General features: G+C 32.8%; 1 protein-coding gene across 2 annotated transcripts in view; it reads left to right on the top strand.

Annotated features, from left to right (window-relative positions):
- Nucleotides 1-2,217: 2,217 nt before the first annotated feature.
- LOC128020865 (contactin-associated protein-like 4) overlaps nt 2,218-22,674 on the top strand; it is a 96,108-nt gene continuing 75,651 nt past the window's right edge. For both annotated transcript variants that reach the window (XM_052607626.1, XM_052607625.1), the window contains exons 1-2: nt 2,218-2,351; nt 18,750-18,860. In XM_052607626.1, coding sequence (XP_052463586.1) covers nt 2,267-2,351; nt 18,750-18,860 — 196 coding nt within the window. In that variant the 5' untranslated portion in view covers nt 2,218-2,266. The remainder of the gene's footprint in view (nt 2,352-18,749; nt 18,861-22,674) is intronic.

The following is a 22,674-nucleotide window of genomic DNA, read 5'->3' as shown; positions in this document are numbered from 1 at the left end:
ACTTGTGTCTTTACTATTTATTTATTTGTTTGTTTGTTTATTTACTTATGTATTTACTTACTAAATTATTTACTTATTTACTTACTAATATATTTATTTATTTCTTTACTTATTTACTTATGTATTTCTTTATTCATTTATTTACTTGTTTATTTATTTGCTTACTATTTATTTATTGATTTATTTTCTTATTTATTTACTAATATATTTATTTATTTGTTTACTTATGTATTTACTTACTACTTTATTCATTTATTTACTTGTTTATTGATTAATTTATTTTCTTACTTATTCATTTATTTACTTACTAATATATTTATGTATTAATTTACTTATTTACTTATGTATTTACTTACTACTTTCATTTATTTACTTGTCTGTTTATTGATTAATTTATTTTCTTATTCATTTATTTACGTACTAATATATTTATTTGTTTACTTCTTTACTCATGTATTTACTTACTACTTTATCAATTTATTTACTTGCTTGTTTATTGATTTACTTACTGATTATTTATTTTCTTTCTTATTCATTTATTTACTTAGTAATATATTTATTTATTTGTTTACTTATTGACTTATGTATTTACTTACTACTTTATTCATTTATTTACTTGTTTGTTTATTGATTAATTTATTTTCTTATTCATTTTTTTACTTACTACTTATTTATTTATTTCCTGTGGTGGAAACAGCTTCTGTCACTTCTGCTGTGATATTTTAATGTTTTTTGTTGTTGTTGTCGTCGTTTTATTTTTTGTTTTATTTCTTTTAACTTGACAGATGTGGTCACTGAACTGTTTTTGTACGAAATAGAGCTGCATAATTCAGAATGTCTCTTTTTGTGTTCCACAGGAAACTTTTTTTGTGAGATTAATTCTTTAAAAGTCACTGTTTGTTTCTGTCTCACAGATGAGATGCTTCAGCTCATTCTCAGCAGTTCTGATGTTGATTAGCTCCACAGCTGTTCTCTGTTATTTTAAATCATGTGATCAGATGTTCATATTCAAACAGGTCCAGGACGGTCACATGGGTTAACTGGGTCCACACTGATTTAACACTTGCACACTCACACGCTGCTCATTAATGAGGCTTTATACTGGGAGTGAAAGAGAGATGTTCAGCGTCACACTAATGCATTAGACAATATCTCCTGTAGTCTCAGACTTTAGCATGAATGTCTGGTTCACTTTGCAGCTATAATTCTAGTTTTAAACCACCCACTTATACAGGAAGAGAGCGTATAAGCGAACTACCACTGCTTAGAGGAGAAATCATCTGAAACTGCTGCTAGCTGCACATTCACAGTTAACAGTTAGAGATCTCTGATACACATATGCACCACAGAATCATGTTGTGTTTGAATCTGAATGAGAAGAGAGTCAAATTCAAGCGGTTACACGCTTAGTTTATTTTCCTATTGATTTCATTACATTCAATGCTCAGTCGGGCAGATTGAGGCGATGACATCAGTCTGATTACTAATGGACCAATTAGGTGCATGCAGCAATAGTTCAGCAAAAGATATTGTCTGACTAATTATGCCTTATTATTATTATTATATATTTTTTGAATGACTAGATGTTCTAGATAATACAATGTTCTAGATATTTAGTATGTTCAAATATATAAAAATTAAAAAGTGAATATATTAAATTAAGGTTAAGACTATCAAGACAGTTATCAGGCAGCATTCACTATCATACAGCAGAACAATTCAGCCACGTTATTTCAGGGATCTTTATAAAGAGATTTTTTTTAAATGCATTTAGCAGATGCTTTTATCCAAAGCGGCTTACAGTGCATTCTTCAAAGTTCAGTATTAATAAATAAAGGTTTCTGAAAAATAACGTCTTAAGCTAAATCAGTTTTTATGTTATCTGTTTGCATACATGTAAAGAGAGATTATAATCTCTCTATATATAAGATTATATTTTATATAGTCTTTTTTTCTACTTTTAATTCGAATTGGAATTTGGAGTCATATGTAAGTTCTGCTTGGCGCGTTTAGTTTAAATATTAAAGTGATGTCTGACAGCACTGCTGATTTTCCTCGTGTGTGTGTGTGTGTGTGTGTGTGTGTGTGTGTGTGTTTCATGCAGACTGTATTCAGATGTTTTAGGCAGCATGATGGCGTGAAAGAGCCACTGAGAGCCGAGCACGCACACACACACACACACACACACACACACACACACAGAGAGAGAGAGAGAGCCTCGCGCTGAGGAGAGTCAGTCAGTCTCGTGCAGCATCAGTCGCGCATCATGGATCTGCGGGGCTCACACACTATTGGAATGATTTTACCGCTCTATCTCATCTTTTACTTCATCACAGGCTCCGGCAGCAAAGGTGAGCATCACGTTATTCATATTATTTGCAGTAATTTGAGGTGAAAAGCGTCTTTTTATGTTTTCTGCGAGATCCGCGGACTGGAATAACGGCAGTAAGTTGCGGAGGAACTTTGCAGTGTGCCTACCTGATACCAAACGATCATTTTAGGCTATTTGATGTCGTTTAATGATGCTAGTCGAGGTAGTTTATTATATTATGTTTGGATGATGTATTAATATGTAATATGGCAGTTTGAGATGGTAATTATTAATCCAACAAATAACATGAAGGTGTTTTACGCATCGGATGGGCTTGAACGCATCCAGTTTATAGGATCTGGAATATGTGTTGTGTGCTTCTTCAGTTCAAACAGTGTCAGAATGAGGGGTTTTGTCTTGATGTAAGTGTCTGTTACTGTAGTACACACATAACTCGTGTATTTCAAGGGGTCTGGTGCGCTGCAGCGGTTGTATCATCAGGAGAAAGAAACACTCGCACTGTTTCATGTGGCGATCTGCACAATCATGACTGTTAACTTATTCATAATAATATTTCATGATAATATTGATATTATGTATGGAAGGCTATTTAAAATAGGCCTATTAACAAAACGTTTTAAAACAACAAACTTTATTAATAGTAAATAATTAACGCGCAGGAGTTCATGAGCTTAATTAAAGGCATCATGGATGCGTGCGGCTCTTTGTGACGTCACAAAACACGATCGCGCGGGTCTACACGCGACGCAACGCACCTTCAGCTGATGCATGAAGCGCTGCAGATCTACTATTGCTACTGATCTGTTTTCCTTAAGTCTGAAATAAAACACTTCCCTGCTGAGAAATCCATCTTATAAACTTACCTTTTTTTTTTTTTTTTTGGTTTGTGGAAGTGTAGGTGTCAATTTATCACATTGCTTGCATCTGGTATATATATATATATAGAGAGAGAGAGAGAGAGAGAGAGAGAGAGAGAGAGAGAGATTATGTTGGTCAGATGTTGTTTTAAAAACATTCACAGATAAAAAAAAAAAAACACTAAGTATAGTGTCATAATATAAAAAACTGGAAGACAGCTGTGAAAAGGGACCATTATATATGAATTATGTGTTGCTTTATCACTTGTACCTGATGTTATCTCGAAATAGTCTTTCTGATTGACAAGTGACACGACCAATCACAGTTTTTATCTGCGTTAAGGGGTGGATTTATCTGAACCACACAGTTGTGTTGTTCTCCGACAGCAGAAATCATCATAGCTGGGAAAACTAGTTGTGAGCGGAAACAACAAATATAAGTTTTGTGTTTCCATTTGCTCTAATGGCAAAAGAAAAAAAATCTTTGATTAGCATTTCTATGACTTTACAAAATAAAGAAATATGGAAAGATTGATTATGCTGGTCAAAATATTGTATCAAATTTGCCACCACTATCAGCTGTTGTATTAGAAACAATCATACAGCATCATTAACTAGTTTTCTGAAATTTAATGCCAATGCAATTTAACATAAAATAAAGTGTTATAAATGTGAAAAAAGGTCAATAAAATGAGCAGAAATGTGTGTAAACCGTATTTCTGTTCATCCAAAATGCACATACTGTCTTCTAATGGATATCTAGTTAACCTGTCAGACTTTGGCAGATCCAGTGTCTTGTTCCTTCTCAGACTGGTTCTTGTTAATCATGAGTTGGTTTCTGCTCTCTAAACCCGTATGAGTTGCATAAAGTCAATCGGTCATGTTTGGTTGCATGTTTGCATGCGGTTTGCATCAGGCGGTCAGTAAGGTGACTGACTTCAGCATTTCCAGTGCAGATGACATTTATTTAGAGGCTTTCATCTGTATTTGGTCACGGATGTTGAATCTGGATTGGAGGAATATATCAGAATGAGCTTTACTAGAGTGGATCAGGAGGAATTACTCTAACGCAGAGTGATGGCCACCACCATTAACAGAAGACGACAGTGATGTCACGCTCTGAGCTCGTGCGTGTTGGAAATGAGATGCATACAGTATGTGTTGTAATTGAAACAGATGGTTATGAACTTTGGGAGCCGCTGGCTCACCGCAGCACTCCAGGAAACAATATCTGAGCTGATGGATGCTGAATTCTGCTCTTCTGTCTGCACAGATTGAAGATGCATCATAAATGAAGAGCGTGCTGGTGTCCAGACATACCTGACGCTCAAGTGCTGTAGCGTATCATGATGTTTCCACTCCAAGATATCACAGCATCCAAAAACATGGTTTTTCTACGGTGCATTTGTTATTGGTGATACAGATTTCTGTGTGGCTATTTCGCAATTTTAGTAAACTGTCAACATTGCAAGATAAAATATCAGTATTGCAAGTAACTCTGAATCGTGGAATATATATACTGTGATAAATTGTGAAATAATTGTTTTTGCATTTACCTTTTGTATTTTTTATTCCATGGACGTCAGTGTTGGGTAAATTACTCTTAAAAAACCAATTAATTCCCAGCTACTAATTACATCTTCAGCAGTGTAATTAGATTACTGTACTCATTACTCTCGCTAAAGAGCTTTGCATTACTCATTACTACATGCTTTCTGAATCACATATAAATCTCTACCAGCTGAACAGTACAAGGATAGACATGAAGCTGCTTGAGTAGTTCTTGTAAATAAATAACATTATAGCAAAAATCATTCTTGATTTAAAAAAAAAAAAATGCATGTTGCTTTGTGGTTGATTTTTCCACTTGTTTATCATCCAGCTGGTTAATATATATATATATATGTGTGTGTATGTGTGTGTGTGTGTGTGTGTGTGTGTGTGTGTGTGTGTATAAGAGAGAGAAAGAGAGCCCAAACTCAGAATCAGTATGAAAATAAATATATACATTTTTACTTATCTTCAAATTCAAACAGTTTTCATTGCATTCTTTTTACATTTTCCACAGTCAAAATATTATTTACTCTTTCTTTTGGAAAAAAATGCATTTGACAACTCTTTCTCATGCAGTGTGCATCTGTTGGGTTTTTCCACCTGTTTCATGGTTTTTCATCCGATCTCTTAGACATGTATACTTTGGCAGAAACTATGGGTTCTTGTAGTGTTTGTTCTGCTTTGTCTGTATGGCCACCCCTGTGCATATCTCCATATAGCACGGCCTGAAATATCTTCCTCATGTCCAATTGAGCCGCAATCAAAGCCATGCTGGGCTCATCGGAAGAGGGCTGAACTCACATGTGCACACAGGCCCGTTTGCATCCAATGACCCAATTTCACTCTTCGTTTTGAAGTCCTCGTGCCCTAAAGAGCCATCAACAGAAGCTTCATTTCTGAAATCAGTTCTGTTTTTCTTTTAGCCTCCAAGGTGGATTTAGTGGGATATGATTATATCTCGATCTTTAGAATGGACTCAGGGGCTCGCTTGTGGAGTGGTTTCATGCCGGAGCGCACACTTAGGCGTAAAGGCTCTTTAATGGTTCTTTTCAGCAAAGCATTGTGGCCTGCTTCGAGGCTCTTGAATTGTTTGTTTCTGTAGAGATGAAAACAGCTGTTGAGGTTTCACTCTTCAGATTTCCAGAACCAGATTTCTTACAGTTCTTCAGATTAGTGTTTGGTTTCCTGAACATAGATGTTTTATTGAGAAATAAAAGTGAAGCCCATGTGGGTTCTTTAAAGCATCATAAAATATGTGCTTTTCTAAAGAACCATATTACAGTCTATTATTATTACTTTTTATTTATTGATTTAATACAAATATAAAAGAATTAATATTTTAAATAAATATAATTAAATGAACAATGTTATTTATTCATTATATAAATCTTTAATTTCCTAATTTACATAAATATTATTTTATAATATTTATTTACTTATGGAATGCATAATATAATATAATAAATATATAATACATAATACATAAATTAATATTATATTTTATTTCTGTAAAAATGTGTTTTACACATTTATATTATCTTTTAGAGAATGGTATTTATTTTTCTACGTCTACATAAATAATATTATAATATAATTTAATATTATAATATAGTTACAATATATATAATGTATATAATATATTACATTATATATATGTATATATATAATATATTATATTACATTATATATATATATATATATATATATATATATATATATATATATATATATAAAAAATATATTACTATATATATATATATATATATATATATATATATATATATATATATATATAATATAATACAGTTTTCATTTTATGCTGTTTATATTACATTCATTGTCACAATATTTTGTGTTTTTTCTTCTATTTTTTGTGTTTTTTCTTTATTATTCTGCTTTTTTGCTATGCAAATACATTTACTCATTGGAATTTAATTTATATAAAATTGATATAAAATAACAAACATGACAATAATTGAAGCTTAATTGTTTTTTAGGTGCGTAGGAGAAAAATTTAAGATCTTGACTGTTTTTTTTTTTTGTGTGTGATTAACGTCTTGTAACTATTTTTGGCAGTATAAGGTTTTCGAGGAACACTTTGGTAATTTGGATATTTTCGATGTTTCATGTGTGCTTCAGATCTGTGTTTCAGTTTCTTAATTCTAAAAAAGTGTTTCGTTGTTGTTGTTGTTTTGAAGAACTCAAGAATAAAAGCTCTTTTCGAGGCTTAAACAGGCTCCTGTGCTTCATCAGGCTGTAAAACACGTTTCGATCCTTTGTTTAACAGTATACAAGCTCTCATATGGTGTGAGAGTATACTTCTTTTTTGACACTCAGCCTTTGTTTACCTATTTGTAATAGTAATAGGTCCAGAAATGTGACTGTTACTAATACAGATGAGAAATACAGCGGCCAGTGTATTAACAGAGTAGTGCAACAGCAGTTTTTTCACATTATGCCCAGGCTGTTCATTCTGCCAAAGCAATTATATTCAGCACCGAGGCAGACTGCTGAGATCCGGGCCGGTGTGTTGGCTCAGAATCAATCACGTCTAAACACTCAGTGTCTGCGCTAAGCATATCAGGAGGGTTTCCCTATCTGATCTCAGGTCAGAAAGACTGACATCCCCTACTATGTTATCTTTACTTCTAGGTCGTTTATCATTCCTGAAAGCTGGTCCGGAGGCATTGAAGTGTTCAATTTAATCATGACTGTGTGGCTGCTTAGTCTTGGCCGTGTCGTGCGCCTTATGATAAAACTGAGTTGCCACCATGGTGTTGCAGAAGCTTAGTCATAATTGTGAAGTATGTCGCCGTGTCTTGCTAAAAATGGCCAGCAGAATCAATTAAAGAGCAGGAAGAAAGGAGATGGAGAGCGAGGGTTTTCAGTTCCTCTAGATGTTGGGAAGCGGGTTGTGTTGATGAATGATAACACGAGGAGAAACCTCTTCTTTAAAGATGAAGTGTGCACATAGGAGAACCTTCCATTTCTCAGGGAATGTTCCCGTAAAGTTCTCTCAAAGTTCTAAACAAACATCCTTCCAGTAACATTAATAGAACGTTCCTTTAACGTTGTCTGGTCTTTAAAGGGATAGTTCACCCAAAAATGGAAATCACCCCATGGTTTACTCACTCTCAATCCATCATAGGTGTATATGACTTCCAGATGAATCCAGACAGATTAATATTAAAAACATGTCATTGCACTTCCAAGCTTTATAATGGCAGGAAATGGGTGTTATTTTTCAATGGTCCAAAAGACGTCAAATAAAGTGCATCCATCCATAATAAAAAGTATCCTAGACCACTCCAGGTGTGAATAAAGGCCTTCTGAAGCGACTTTATAAACTATAAACGTTATAAACCATAATCATTTCATTAGATTTTTTTTTAATAGGTCATTTAGGTCAGTTTCTTTATATCTAGAACTTGAGAATAAAAGCTCCTTTAAAGGTTCTCCCGATCATTTAAGTCCACATTTTTGTTTAAAAGTTGAAAGTTCTGAAAATAATTAGTCAGAATTTGTGAAGTGTTCTTTGTAAAGCTGAGAGCTGTGAAAAATGAAACTGTCATGCTTTCAAAACATTGATCTGACTGGTCAGCTTCTGCATTGTGGGCGGGACTATCTGTTTGATTGACCAATGGAAGCAGAGTGTTCAGGAAAAGTCTTTCTTTTTGAAGTTTCACTCGGTAAAGCTACTGGAATTGTTTTAATTTTAATAGCAAATCCCCTTTATTTAGCAAAAATAAAATCTGTTTAAATTTCATAAATTAAAAGACAAATTAAATTTGGGTGAAACTTGTTTACTGTTTTTCATAATTATATAACTTGTAGAAAAACTCTAAAAAAAAAATGTAAATAAGTATAAAGAATGGCATTGATTTTTATGTATTTATTTTTTTTAGCATATTTTTGTGTTTTGCTTTGGTACCGAAATTGGTACCGAGTACCGTGGATTTTCACTGGTATCGGTACCGAATACTGAAATTTAGGTACCGTGACAACTCTAGTTTTGGTTTTAGGACAACTTTTGATGAAAGGTTTCAAATGGTGACTACTATAGTTGCTTATTAGCATGAATATTACCAGCATATAGTACTTAATAATGCACAAATTAATGTCTCAACAATACCTTTCCAACTATTAATAAGCAGCAAATTAGGAGTTTATTAAGGGGTAAACTCTTAGATAATAGTGAATATATTTCCTAATCTAAAGGATTTTCACTTAGAATTTGGGATATTTAATATATATTTAATATACTGATTAACAATTAATTAAAAAGGAAAATTGAAAATACCAGAATGAAAAACTTTATTTAACAAAATATTACAAGAAGTTGTAATAATATCTGATTAATACTAAAACAGCGCTGAGAATTACAAAAGAATGCAATTCAATTTTTAATCAAATGTAACACTTTGATAATCTTTATTTACAACCTTGAAGAATCTTTTTTTGTTTTGTTTTTGTTTAACACTTTAGGCTCCAGTTTGTGTTAACTGAACATAACTTAGCCTAACAATAACTATATCTGGAAATATGATATTATATCTTCTATAGTGAGGTCTTAGCCTCATCAGAATTTATCGTTTATCAATTCTACAGTTGTTTGTATGGAACAAGACATAAACTCTCAGCATAAGATCAATTTACTGCGAATGCACTCCGTATTTCCCCGTAAAGCACGTTGTCGATTATGATTCATGATCTCAAAGAGCCTGGACAACGGCGTGAGAACAAATCATCCTCATACGTCTTCTTTACTGTCAGTTATGAAAATGTGTGAATAGAAAGTCAAACGGGGAATGGGAGTCTCATGGAGTCAAGGTTGCAGTTGTGTGTTTTTACTCCTCATGCATTTGCATTTATTAAAACGGGCCGCAGTATTTAAGCGCAAAACTGGAAGGATAATACGCCGCAAACGACTGACTCAAGGCCAAATATCTGTCAAGGTTTCAGCACCCAAAACCAAAGCACATTCATCTCACACACCTGCCACGGCTGATAGGTGATACAGCCCAGAGAATTCATCATCATGAGCCATGTTTTGTCGACAGAATATACTGCACTTGCTCAAACATTTCTTAAGCTGTCGGTGTCGAGTGCGTTTGGGAGGAAATGTCATTTCTTTTCTGCACACGTCCAAACACGTACACGGGGAGAGTGTTAAATCTGTTTTGTTTTTTTTGCTTGTGTTATAGTGTCATTGGAGCACAGAAGATGAATTTTTGAAAAAAAAAAAAAACATCAAATTTAGATTATTAATGCAACATTGATAATAATCAGACATGTTTATTAAGCAGCAAATCAGCATATCAGAATGATTTCTGAAGATCATGTGACACTGAAGACTGGAGGAATGATGCTGAAAATACAGCGGAGCATCACAGAAATAAATTAGAGTTTAAAATATATTCACACAGAAAACAACTATTTTAAATGATAATAATATTTCAATTTTTTTCACAAAATAAATGCAGCCTTGACTTTTTTTTTTATATATACATAAAAAATCTTACTATATATATATATATATATATATATACAGTACAGACCAAAAGTTGGGAAACATTACTATTTTTAATGTTTTTGAAAGAAGTTTCTTCTGCTCATCAAGCCTGCATTTATTTGATCAAAAATACAGAAAAAACAGTAATATTGTGATATATTATTACAATTTAAAATAATTGTTTTTAAATTTATTATACTTTAAATTATCATTTATTTCTGTGATGCAAAGCTGAATTTTTAGGATCATTATCACATGATCCTTTAGAAATCATTCTAATATGATGATTCATTATCAAAGTTGGAAACAGTTCTGCTGCTTAATATTTTTTCAGAACATCTGATACTTTTTTAGGATACTTTGATGAATAAAAAGTAAGAAAAAAAGAAGCTATGTTTTTAAAATATAAATATTTTGTAATAACAATATACACTACTGGTCAGTAATTTGGGGTCAGTATTTTATTTTTTTATTTTTTTAAATAAAATCTATACTTTTGTTCAGCAAGGATGTGTTAAATTGATAAAAAGTGATAGTAAAAAAAATATATTATTTGATTTTTTTCATTTATTTTGAATAAATGCAGTTCTTTTGAACCTTTTATTGATCAAATATATTAGACAGCAGAACTGTTTCCAACACTCATAATAAATCAGAATATTAGAATGATTTCTAAATGATCATGTGATCGACTGATGTTACATGACACTGAAGCTGGAGGAATGATGCTGAAAATTCAGCGCTGCATCACAGGAATAAATTTTTCTTTTAAAGTATATTAAAATAGAAAACTATTATTTTAAGTTGTAATAATATTTCACAATATTACTGTTTTTCTGTATTTTTGATCAAATAAATGCAGGCTTGATGAGCAGAAGAAACTTCTTTCAAAAACATTAAAAATAGTAATGTTTCCAAACTTTTGGTCTGTACTGTGTGTATATATATGTATAAAAAGGTATAAAACAAATAAAAAATAGTTGTGCATATGTATGTTGAATGTGTTTTGTATGTTGTATAGACAGTTTTGTGTGAGTATATGATTCTTTATGGTGTTTTTTGGTACGTGACAGTCATTATGAATTGTTGTATATAAAAGAGCAGCATAAATTCCCTTCAAAAAAAAAAGCCCCCTGTGGTGTGCCACAGAACAGCATGTGAGTCAGAAGCGAGTAAATCAAAAAAAGTTGAACTATTCCTTTAAATGTGCTGCATGTTTTAGATCAGGTGCTGTGGAAGGAGAGGAAGGAGGAGCGAATCCTGTGTTCGTGTCTCATTCTACACGCGTATTTCATTTCACTCTTCGGTGCTTCTCCTGTGGCCGGGTGGGAACGGAGAGTGACCTGCCAGCAAACCAGGTCAAAGCAGAAGCATGCACCTTGTCACCCGTGAAGAAAGCAGCTAATCCGATGTTTCTCACCCTCCAGGCGTCCGAGTTCTCCAGTAGTTTGGCGTCGGGCGTCTGGATGTGGCTTTTCCTGGTGAAAGTGATTAGTTATCTGTAATGGTGTTAGTGACACGGCTCGACCTGCCTGCTGTCTACACACACACACAGATCCGTCCCGCAAATAAACACTTCGTAAATTGTTTATCTGTCTGATGTTGCTCGAGTGGTGGAAAGACTCAATGATATCAAGAGTTTTGTGGCTTTCGGTTTGTGTCTGTTACTAGTGTAATATGTGTATTAGTGCTGCAGTATATATTATGTAATCTGTGCCTAGTGTGCAGGTTTTCTGTATGCATAGAAAAGCTGAATGATTAAGCAGGCTACATTGGTCAAAATGTGGACTAAACAGATTTCCAACACTGGGTGCAATACTGTATCCCACAAAGCACTTGACTTGTCTTTTCATTTCAAGTGTCGTGAATATTCTCTGTTATTTTTATAACATCTCGATTCATTATTTAATAAGGCTTGCCTAAACTATTTATTTTTCCTGTATTTATTACATAATAATGTTTATTTATTAATTTATTTTTGCTTTTACATATATAGAAATAATATTATTAATTTAATTTGCTGTTATTTTTATAGCATCCCGATTCTTTATTTAATAAGACTTGCCAAAACTGTTTATTTTTTCTGTATTTATTACATAATAATATTTATTTATTTTTGCTTTTACATATATAGAAATAATATTATTTATTTATTTAAATACGCTTTATTATATACTCTATCTTTGTATTTTTATTATTTAAATACATATGAAAATAATACAATTTAGTTGTTTTGTGCATATTTTTTTAAACATATTTTCATGTTTTTTATTTTGCATAAATATGCATTTCACGTTTTTTCTTACATAAATATAAATGTGTTTATTTAAAATAACTGTTATGTATTTTACATTTGTAGTATGTACACAATTATAAAATAATTTTTTGAACATAAATATATTAAATGATAAATTAAATTATTTTTACAAATGTAAATTATTTACATAAATATACATTTCATATAAATTTTACATTAATATAAATAAATATATTTACTTATTTAAATGCATCATATATTTTTGTTATATATTATTTACATGAATCTCGCTTACAATATTTAGTTATAATAGCAAAAATACTTTTTAATTTTTTTTTTTACATATGTACATATCTCTTTTGCAAATTATTTACATAAATATAATATTGGCTTAAATAATGATAATGTCATTTGTTTATTTTAATATTTATTTTTATTTAACTTTTTTAAACAATAATGTTATTTGTTTATTTTTAAAAAATATATATTTATATCATTTTATTTATTTTTATTTACTTTAATGACTAATTAAATTAATAACTGCTTTTATTTCCGGGATGACACAGTACCTGACATTGACAGTAAACATTGCCATCAATGCAGCATTTATCAGGGTTTAATACACGGTTTCAGTTCTTTTAAAATAATAGAAGGTAGAACAAAGCAAACAGAGTAGGAGGCTAGTATTCATTGAAATCATAGCCATGATCCCATATGCATTAGTGTGCTGTTTATCCGTTTATTTGCTTCCAGCCGCCAAAGTTTGCTGAATTTCATTGCGAGCCTGGCTCCCAGCGGAGCGTCACTCGTGTTTACTACACTACTGATGTCACTCGCTCAGACGAGGACTCGTATATATCACCGGCCTTCACCACAGCAGCTCATTAGTAGTTAAAACAAACAATTACACCATGCATGTCAAGAAAATGTATGTTTAATGTGATTTCCCCTCCGAGGGTGTCCGTCCATTAAGAAACTCAACATTCATCACACAGATCCTCCTGTCAGGGATTATCATTTATAACAAGGGCTTCTCAAGCTTACAGACCCCTGCAAGAATCTAACGGCTTGATTTGAGGAGTCGCGGCTCCTTAGTATGCAGATTAAACCTCACGAGATGAAACGCGTATCCCTGGAGGACCGAAACATGAGCTTGTGGAAGTATCCTGGGATTTATATTCCACTCGCACTGTAGCTTTAAGAAATGATACATTTGAAAACGTGTGTTCCGTTTAGAACCAGTCTGATGTCACTGGAGATGCTTTGATGTTCCACAAAGAACTTCTCAATCTCTCTAGGTGCTTTAAAGATCAGAGAAACCAAAACATTGATTGATTTTTCCTTTAGATTTTCTCCTAAACAATGAAAAATAAAAGGGTTCGTCATCTTTTGTGAATCTGAAGTCTTGACGTTTAAGCGTCTCCAGGATCATGTAACTTTCTTCGCAGCATTCTGGTAAAAAAAATAGCATGACGCACGTTTGCGGTAGATCCAGAAGAAAATGACTTAACGCCACACGTTTGATCAGGAGGGCTTTTTAAGAAGTCACAGTCCTTATAAACTCCCCAAAAAACACATTACCAGCCTTGGATCAGCTTATGTTAATCTCAGCTAGTGCTGAATTATGAATGCTGCAGAAAATCAGCATTTGTGTGTAGAGTTTCAGGACATATTTCACCGGCTTGTGAGTCAGAAACACTGGTGTAAGGGAAATTTCCAGCTGCTAAAACGAGTTAAACCTGCGCTGAGCTGAACACACACCCAGAAATATTGAGTTACAAACCAATTCTCTTTGTTAACGTCAATTAATATTTATTCATTGCACACTTGATATGTAATGCATAGCATAGGGAATTAAAAAGCTGATGTAAAATGTCTCGGTGAATCTTAAGTCTCTCCCTGTAATGAAATCAATGCATGCATATGGAGAGAATAATAAAACATAGAATGCATAGTCTCTTATGCATGCAATTGATGTTTGTTTCATGTATGTTTCGGCATCCTAGCAAGTCTCCACATAGAAAGCATGACGCTCTTGTCTGGCTGCTGTAGTTATGTTTTATTCATGGATAGCTGTCACGGAGAGGTGTCTTGACGTTCGTGCCCACCTTGTTAGATAACGTTGCATTGAGTGAATCTGATGTTTTCTGATGTCTCTACCCTCATTGTGCTCTGCCGTCTTTTAGAAGAGAGTCTGTCATCATGACATTTTTCCTTAATTGTTTGGCATTGTTAAACAGAATGATTCTGCGCCGCTGAAGGCTGCACTGTGGCCGTGTGTCAGGTGTGTTTACCCGCTGACAGTGTGCTGCTCGGGGAGTTTGCTCAGTAGTTTCTGTGTAAGTCTGAGTTAATGATGGGGGCAGATTGGATGTATCCACTCCTCAGATGGAGCGGCATTAGGCATCGAGTCGCACAGCTCTGGCAGCTTTCAGACGCGCGGGGGTTTGGACGTACAGTATTGTGCCGTTTAACAGGTTGAGTCTTCACAGAAGTGTGAGACAGCTGTAGTGACACACACTTAATGCTGCGTCTGCTTTTCTGAGCTCCAGCTCTTACCGTCCAACACTTGAGTGAGATCTCCAGAATACTCTGTCTCTCAAGAAACCAGCAGGTGCTATCACTTTTTGGATGCAAGTAACTTGATGTGTTATACAGTATTAATACTATGGTATATGAGTATGGTAATCGCTCAGTACCATGGTATGCTCTACATTTTCATGATCTTAAAAACCCCTTTGATCTAAATGCTTCTGCTTAATTTTCGTCTGTTATATATATATATATATATATATATATATATATATATATATATATATATATATATATATATATATATATATATATATAATATTATTGATATTATTTTTATTAATATTATTATTATTAATAAAATTTTATTTTTATTAATAACATTTATTTTATTTATATTTTTTTATTTTAAATAATTTACTAAATATTTTACTACTACTATTAATATTTAAATTCTATTTTATTTTTGTTTTATTTGTTTTAAATATTATATTTATTATATTATTTCATTTTATTAATCTGTTGTTTTAAATTTGTATTATTTTTAATTTTTTTACATTTATTTTTTGTTTTTATATTATTATTTATTATTATTATTATTATTATTATTATTATTATTATTATTATCATCATCATAATAATAATCATCATTTATTTTTTTAAGTTATTTTTGATTTATTTATTATATGTTTATTATTGTTGTGTATAGTTTTTCTTTTTATTTCCATTGTTTTTTTTGTTTTTTTTTGTTCATTCATTATTTATTGAATATTAAATATTATTTTATTTTAAATGTTTTATTCTATTTCGGTTATATTTGTTTTAAACATTTTATTATTATTGATATACATTTTTTAAATATTTTTTTAAAATACAATTTTCTTATATAAATACAATTTCTTATTTTAAAAAATAAATATAAAATTGAAATTATAAAAATACAATTTCAATTTCTTATTAAATACAATTTTCTTATATAAATAAGAAGAAAAACTGCCAAAAAGTGTTGCACGGTCCATATAAACTCCTTCAGTGCGGTGTAAAAAACATCCCATGTTGCACTGCACGCACATGAATGTTGAAATTGTAAAAATCTAGTTTCATCTGCATTTAGAGTGCTACTGATCGTATGAAGTGGCTTGTCAAGATCAATATGAAAAGATAGAGATGAGGGAAGTCTTGGAAAAGCTCATCACTCGTTCTGTTTGACCAATTATTGGACACAGAAACCAGTCTGAAAGCGTGCTATTGGCTGAAACCACTTCCAGCCCGTCCAATCAATGCAAAACCACGCGCTGTAGACAGAAACACTGCTAATGATTGTGTAGAACAATAAATGAATACTGGCATGCACACAGGGAAAAACAGATGCACTCAAACATGCACGATCTGCTCGTTTCATAGATGCACATTCACAACCTCAGCTTCGCCTTTTTAATGACGACACGAACATGTCAGCATGAAACACAGCATGCAACTCATCCACAATTCAATGCATTTTAATGTTTTATTTGTTTTAAATATTAGTTATTCTTCTTAACGAAAAGAGTGTCTCTTTTGGGTTCGCATCAGTCAGTTCTGAGCTCCTGTTATCGTCAGTGTGCATGAATTGTGTTGTTTTCATCTCTTGCACTGCAGTTCAACTCTTCTGTGACTGTGTGAAACGGTTTAATAGGCCCTCAGCAGCTGTTGTGAGAGAAATGAGATGATTGTTGGCTCGTCATTGCGTTTCTGCGTCCTCAGATAAGTCTGAACATGTAAAAGTGTTGTTAAGTGCGATGAGGAGGTTTTATCACAGCGCGGGCCGCACGTATGATGAATTATCCTCATTAACGCTGCTCTCCTGGTGTCATTTACGTTTGTAGGTGTTTCTGGAGCTGGCAAACAAATTGTAGAAGCAGAGCGTGGTCTTCATATCTGTCAGGACATTACGCTTTCATATCAATCAAAAACACAGTTTGCTTCTCCATTATAAACTCCAAGAAGAGCATTTCAATTCAGCTTGTGCTTGTTGAGTTCATATTAAGATCTTTTGATTGCAGATAATTTGAGAAACTCAGTAAAATCGAATTTCTTCTCCATTTAATATCATTTTGATGTATTGGTGAAATGTATTATTATTGATTTATATTAATTCTTCTGTAGTTTACTTTTTAAAAAAGTGCTTACACTTATTTATTCATTCGTTTATCATTATCTCACCCCTATTTTTCTTCTTTTTACCTGGTTTGCGATAGATTTGCTTGGATATCTTCATTTATCGAATACATATGTTATAATTATTATATTATATATTTTAACGTATTTAATATAAAACTTTTGATGCATTTGTAATATGAGAAACTAAAAAGTAAAATTTTATAATAATAATAACAATAATAATTTTGTAAAATAACTATGGTTATAAAGTGATTTTATGTCATAGAAGGCATGTTACAAATGTCTGGGGTCTGTAAGATTTTAAAAATGTTTTTTCTGTTTACCAGGGCTGCATTTATTTGCTTAAAAATGACAGGAAAAAATATTAAATATTATTTCGATTTAAATTAGCATTTTTTTCTGTGAATATATTGTAAATGTAATTTATTGCGCTGGTCAAAACCAGTATTTTCAGCTTCATTACTCCAGTCTTCAGTGTCAGAAATCAGTCTAATGTGATGATCTACTATCTTCTAAACATGTCAGACTGTCGAATCATTTGGGATTTCTTTCAGCTGGTGTGTGAAGCTGATTGCTGTGAGGACTCTTTTCTATAGATCAGTTTAAAGTCAGCTAGTCGTCCATTATTAGCTCCTGACGCTTTGATTTGAGCGTGACTGAAGCGAGAGCTCCATACTGCTCCATCATCTTCTCCACAATCAGGGGTCTTTGTATTGATCTGCGGCTAAAACTGTCTACGATTCTGTCCTCTCACTGAAAACAGGGGAAGGGGTCAGAAGGACATGTTTGGGGAAAAATGGCAAAATCACAGCTGCGTAAATCATCACAGGATCCAGCGCTTTCACCAATATGGCTCTCTGATATGAAAAAAAACCCTGTTTTTCTAAAGTATGACTTCAGAATGATATATAAGAGAGAAAATGATCGCGGCAATCGAGTTCAGGTGCTTGCTCAAGGGACCAACACATTATATAGAGCTTAATTGTTTATTACTTTTTATTTAATTTCTTGTTTTATTGGTTTTAAATATGAAAATAACATTTTTTTTGTCTTGTTTGCATTTTAATTTTTGTGAGTTTTTCTATTATTATTTTTATTTTTTTGTTTAAAATATGTATTTATTATTGTTTTGTTATCTGTTTTTTTTTATTATTATTTTTGTTTGAGATATATAATATTATGATAATATTATTTTACATTGCTTCTATCACTAATACTACTATTCATATTGTAATCGTAATTTATTTGTAAAAGGGTTTTATATATATATATATATATATATATATATATATATATATATATATATATATATATATATATATATATATATATATTATAATGTTTTTAAATTTTATGTTTTTAATGTTAATATATTTGATGTGTTATTTTTTATGAATCTATTGTTTTGCATTGTTTTTATTATTTTATATTATTAATATGATTTTTGCTGAATACGAGTATTAATTTCTTTCAAACAAACCCCAGTGGTTTGATCAGTATCTCTGTGCATCAGTATCAGTCTGACTTGTGTCTCTGTGTCTGTAGAGAGCTGTGATTCTCCGCTGGTTTCCGCTCTTCCTCAGTCGGCCTTCTCCAGTTCATCAGAGCTGTCCAACAGTCACGGGCCGGGCTTCGCCAAACTCAACCGCAGAGACGGTAATTCAACACCTTCAGTCATTATTCACTCTTCTGCCTCTACTTCTGCTTTCACACAAATCTCTACTGTATAAAGTGCTATAGAAATAAAGGTGACTAATGTTATTGGAGTTAAGTTAACTAAAGCTAAGATTATTAAAGGAAATGTTGTTACCTGAAAAAAAAAAAAATTAACTGAAATATAAAACACTTTTTTTAGGCAAAATTTCCCATCTTTAATTTGGTTCAACTACTAAAATAACTAAAATTGAAATAAAAATGTTTAAAGGGGGGGTGAAATGCTCGTTTTCACTCAATATCCTGTTAATCTTGAGTACCTATAGAGTAGTACTGCATCCTTCATAACTCCAAAAAGTCTTTATTTTTATTATATTTATAAGAGAAAGATAGTCTGTACCGATTTTTCCCGGAAAAACACGAGCGCCTAGAGGCGTGACGTGTGGGCGGAGCTAAAGAATCACGAGTGCCAGTAGGATTTTGTGTTGAGAGCATGTGGAAGCTGTGACACAGATCCTGAGGCTGAAATTTAACAAGAGCAGCATCAGCAAAGGCGGTATGCTATGTGGTATGTACTGAAACTGTCTATATTTGCTTAGCGGTTTTGGAAAATGACTAAGTTCCACTTTATGTCGTCTTTTTTTTTTTTTTTTTTTTAAGCTGTACAGGTGGAAAGTGCAGTTGATGACAACATCGCATGTTGTTTTACTCACCGCATGTGGTTCCAACACACGATCGTGACCCTTTTTCGTTGGGACTGCATCATGAAATATTTTTGAAGCTCATCAGCTTCAGTGAGATTCAGCGGTTTATCGTTGTGTCGTGGCATTCGGTGTATTCGTGAATGCATCTCTCTTGTGACTGACAGGTGACCACATTACATCGGCCCGCCTCACGTATAAAGAGCAAATAGACATGGCACTGCAGCACAGTGTTGAAGTGCAAACATGTTTCCTACACACACACACACTCGTCAACAAACAAACAGCAGCGCTTCAAAGACTCAACGCCAGGTCTGATATTTCTGCTTAAAAGCCGCAGAGAAAAAAAGCGGAGGCTGCAGTCGCCTCATCCGCACGACTGCTCACTGGAGACTGACATCAAACTCTGAATAAAACCAGCTCAACACGCTGGACTCTGGGAGAGAGACGGGCTTCTGGTTTGTGCGCTTTTGTAGCATCTTGAATCTTAAAGAGTCAACTTTAACTTGAGGTTTTGATATATATGAGGTCATCGTACTATGTTTCCGAATTGAAAACGTCCTTGTTACTGAAATAAAAACTTGTATTGAGACCAGGCCCAGCGAACGCCAGATTCTGGATTCAATGAGGTAATAGATTGGTTAAACTCCGCCTCCACAGAAAAATATCAACACATAATTATGTAGCCCCGCCCATTGATTTGCATATAAGATTGTGGGGAAATAAAACAAGTGCCGCTAAACCAGATCAAGCAACCAAGCAAATAACATGCCATTAAAGATCACAGAATATTTGCAGTGCCTGGTTGTGGAAGAACAAACTTTCTTAAAATATTAGGAATGTTTGTTAGAATTGTATTTTTTCAATATAGTTTCAGCTCATGTATGTAAAACATTGAGCATTCGTTCGCTTCATTTCACCGTGGATTCCACTAACAACCAGGAAAGAAAATAGCCCATTACTTATGGATTTTGATGTTTTTGAATGTAAAAACCTGTGTGGTAAGTCATAAGTGGACCAACAGTGTAAAATAAAAAATACAAAAAATAAACAGTTCATGACCCCTGTAAAGGTAGGGTAGGTGATTTTGGAAAGGCTTGCAGTAGCAACTTACCTTTAAAAGCATAAGATCCCACCCTCCCTGCATAACCATTTTCCAATGCCTCCTCCGAAACACATAAAACAGCCGAAGCCTGGGCAGGGTTTCCCTATAATGATTGATCTTAGCGCTTAGGAGCGTTTTCTACTAGTCATTTTACATTTTACAATTGTTCATTATTGTTTCAGGTGCGTTTCCCAACAATGCACCTAAAGCAATCACACATAGCCGTGCTTTAAGTGTTACTCAGGAGTCGCTGTCCGTTTGTCAAGTGCTGAAATGTCACCTTATAGAATGGATCTGTTGAATGAAGAAGTTATTTCTGGGTCCAATACAGCTGGTTTTTGTGTACTTCAGCAAGTCATTGGCATAATTTTTCCCCCAGTCTTTGAAGCATTTCCTACATTACTTATTCTTTTTTTCAAAAATTTGTTGTTCAGTCATTTAATTTACATTTGTGTTTACATTTTTCTTGCCTTTTTAATTATTTCATTTATAAATTATAAAAAAAAAAACATCAAAAAAGAAAACGAGTCATAAAGTGAACAATAAAGCACAATCAAATCCTTATATTATAATCAGATTGCACTTGAATCAAGTTAATGGTGTAATTTGCCGGTTGTCCTGCAGGTGACTGCATAAATCTGTCTTCTTGCGATGCACTTAGGGCTTTACGATTACTCCATACGATTACAATGATTTTCATGTGCTACTTAAGTTGCAATACTTTTGGGAAACAGACCTTAAAATTAAGATCAGTCGTACGGTTCTTAGGCTCACGAAGCTTTTGGGAAACTCAGCCCTGGATGTTTTAGGCAATATAGAAATCCTGGCCAGGACGTTTCCCGTAAAAATTACATGCAAACAGGGTGCGCAGATGTAGGGCGGCACGATTTTGACAAAAAAATCATATCAGTATTCCCTTGAAATTGTGATTGTGACTATAAATTACAATTATCACAATTTAAATTGAATGACGTTTATACCATTGTTTGGAACTACTGAATGCCATGTTTATAGATGAAAATAAACAAGCAGAAAACACTTTCTATAGCATTAAACCTCAACTTATCTTTTAGATTGTTTTTTTTAATTATTTAAATAATCATAAAAAAAGTCAAAATATGCATGGTATTATAATGTTATCCTACCACTAAAATGAAAACAGTCAAACCCTTAAGATTACTTTCAGAATGAAAATAAAAACACATCTTACACAAACCTACTCTACCTTAAATTTACTCGCCTTCATTCCATCCAAGATATAGATTACTTTTTTTCCAAGTAAAAGTTGACTCTTAGCTGAAACTGTTTGCTGGTGCTTTCAGAGTCAAATAAAAAGCATTAAAAGCAATGCAAAATTAATACACGTGGCTCCTGACGATATATTGAGGTCTTATGAAGTGAAGCAATCGGTCTGTGCAAGAAACTAAACATTATTTACAACATTATTACCTGTAATCCAGAGCCTCTACGTCTGATTTTTTTCCACAAACTGGTTCTTTCAAACAGTTTGTTTGTTCAAATAACAAATTCAGCAGTAAATTTACAAAATCACACAATGACGCAACATATGCGCAATTATATTATTAAAATACCAGATAATGATGTCCCCAGGAATGCCTTCTTCAATTTAGTAATAAACGGAATCTCAAACTATTTGTAATTAAAAATGAATCAATAAAAATGAAAACAGAAAATTATAAAAATAACAATTAAGTAAAAATATGAATAAAATCGGTAACACTTTATTTTGAGGACCAATTCTCACTATTAACTAGTTGCTTATTAGCATACATATTACTAGCATAAAGCACACAATAATGCGTTGTTCTGCATGAGCATAAAAAATCTAAAGCATAAAATCTTTAAGAAATGTGTCAATGGCTATATATAACCCTAGCTATAAATTATTGCATAATTTATTATTAAACATTTTGTTGTCTTTTATTCATGTTCATAAGGTACCAGATAATTCAAGTGATTAGAATTATTTTTTAAGTTTGTGGCATAACAT

The sequence above is a fragment of the Carassius gibelio genome, chromosome A10 (assembly GCF_023724105.1).
Source record: "Carassius gibelio isolate Cgi1373 ecotype wild population from Czech Republic chromosome A10, carGib1.2-hapl.c, whole genome shotgun sequence".
Taxonomy (NCBI): domain Eukaryota; kingdom Metazoa; phylum Chordata; class Actinopteri; order Cypriniformes; family Cyprinidae; genus Carassius; species Carassius gibelio.
This window is presented reverse-complemented; position numbering and strand designations above follow the sequence as displayed.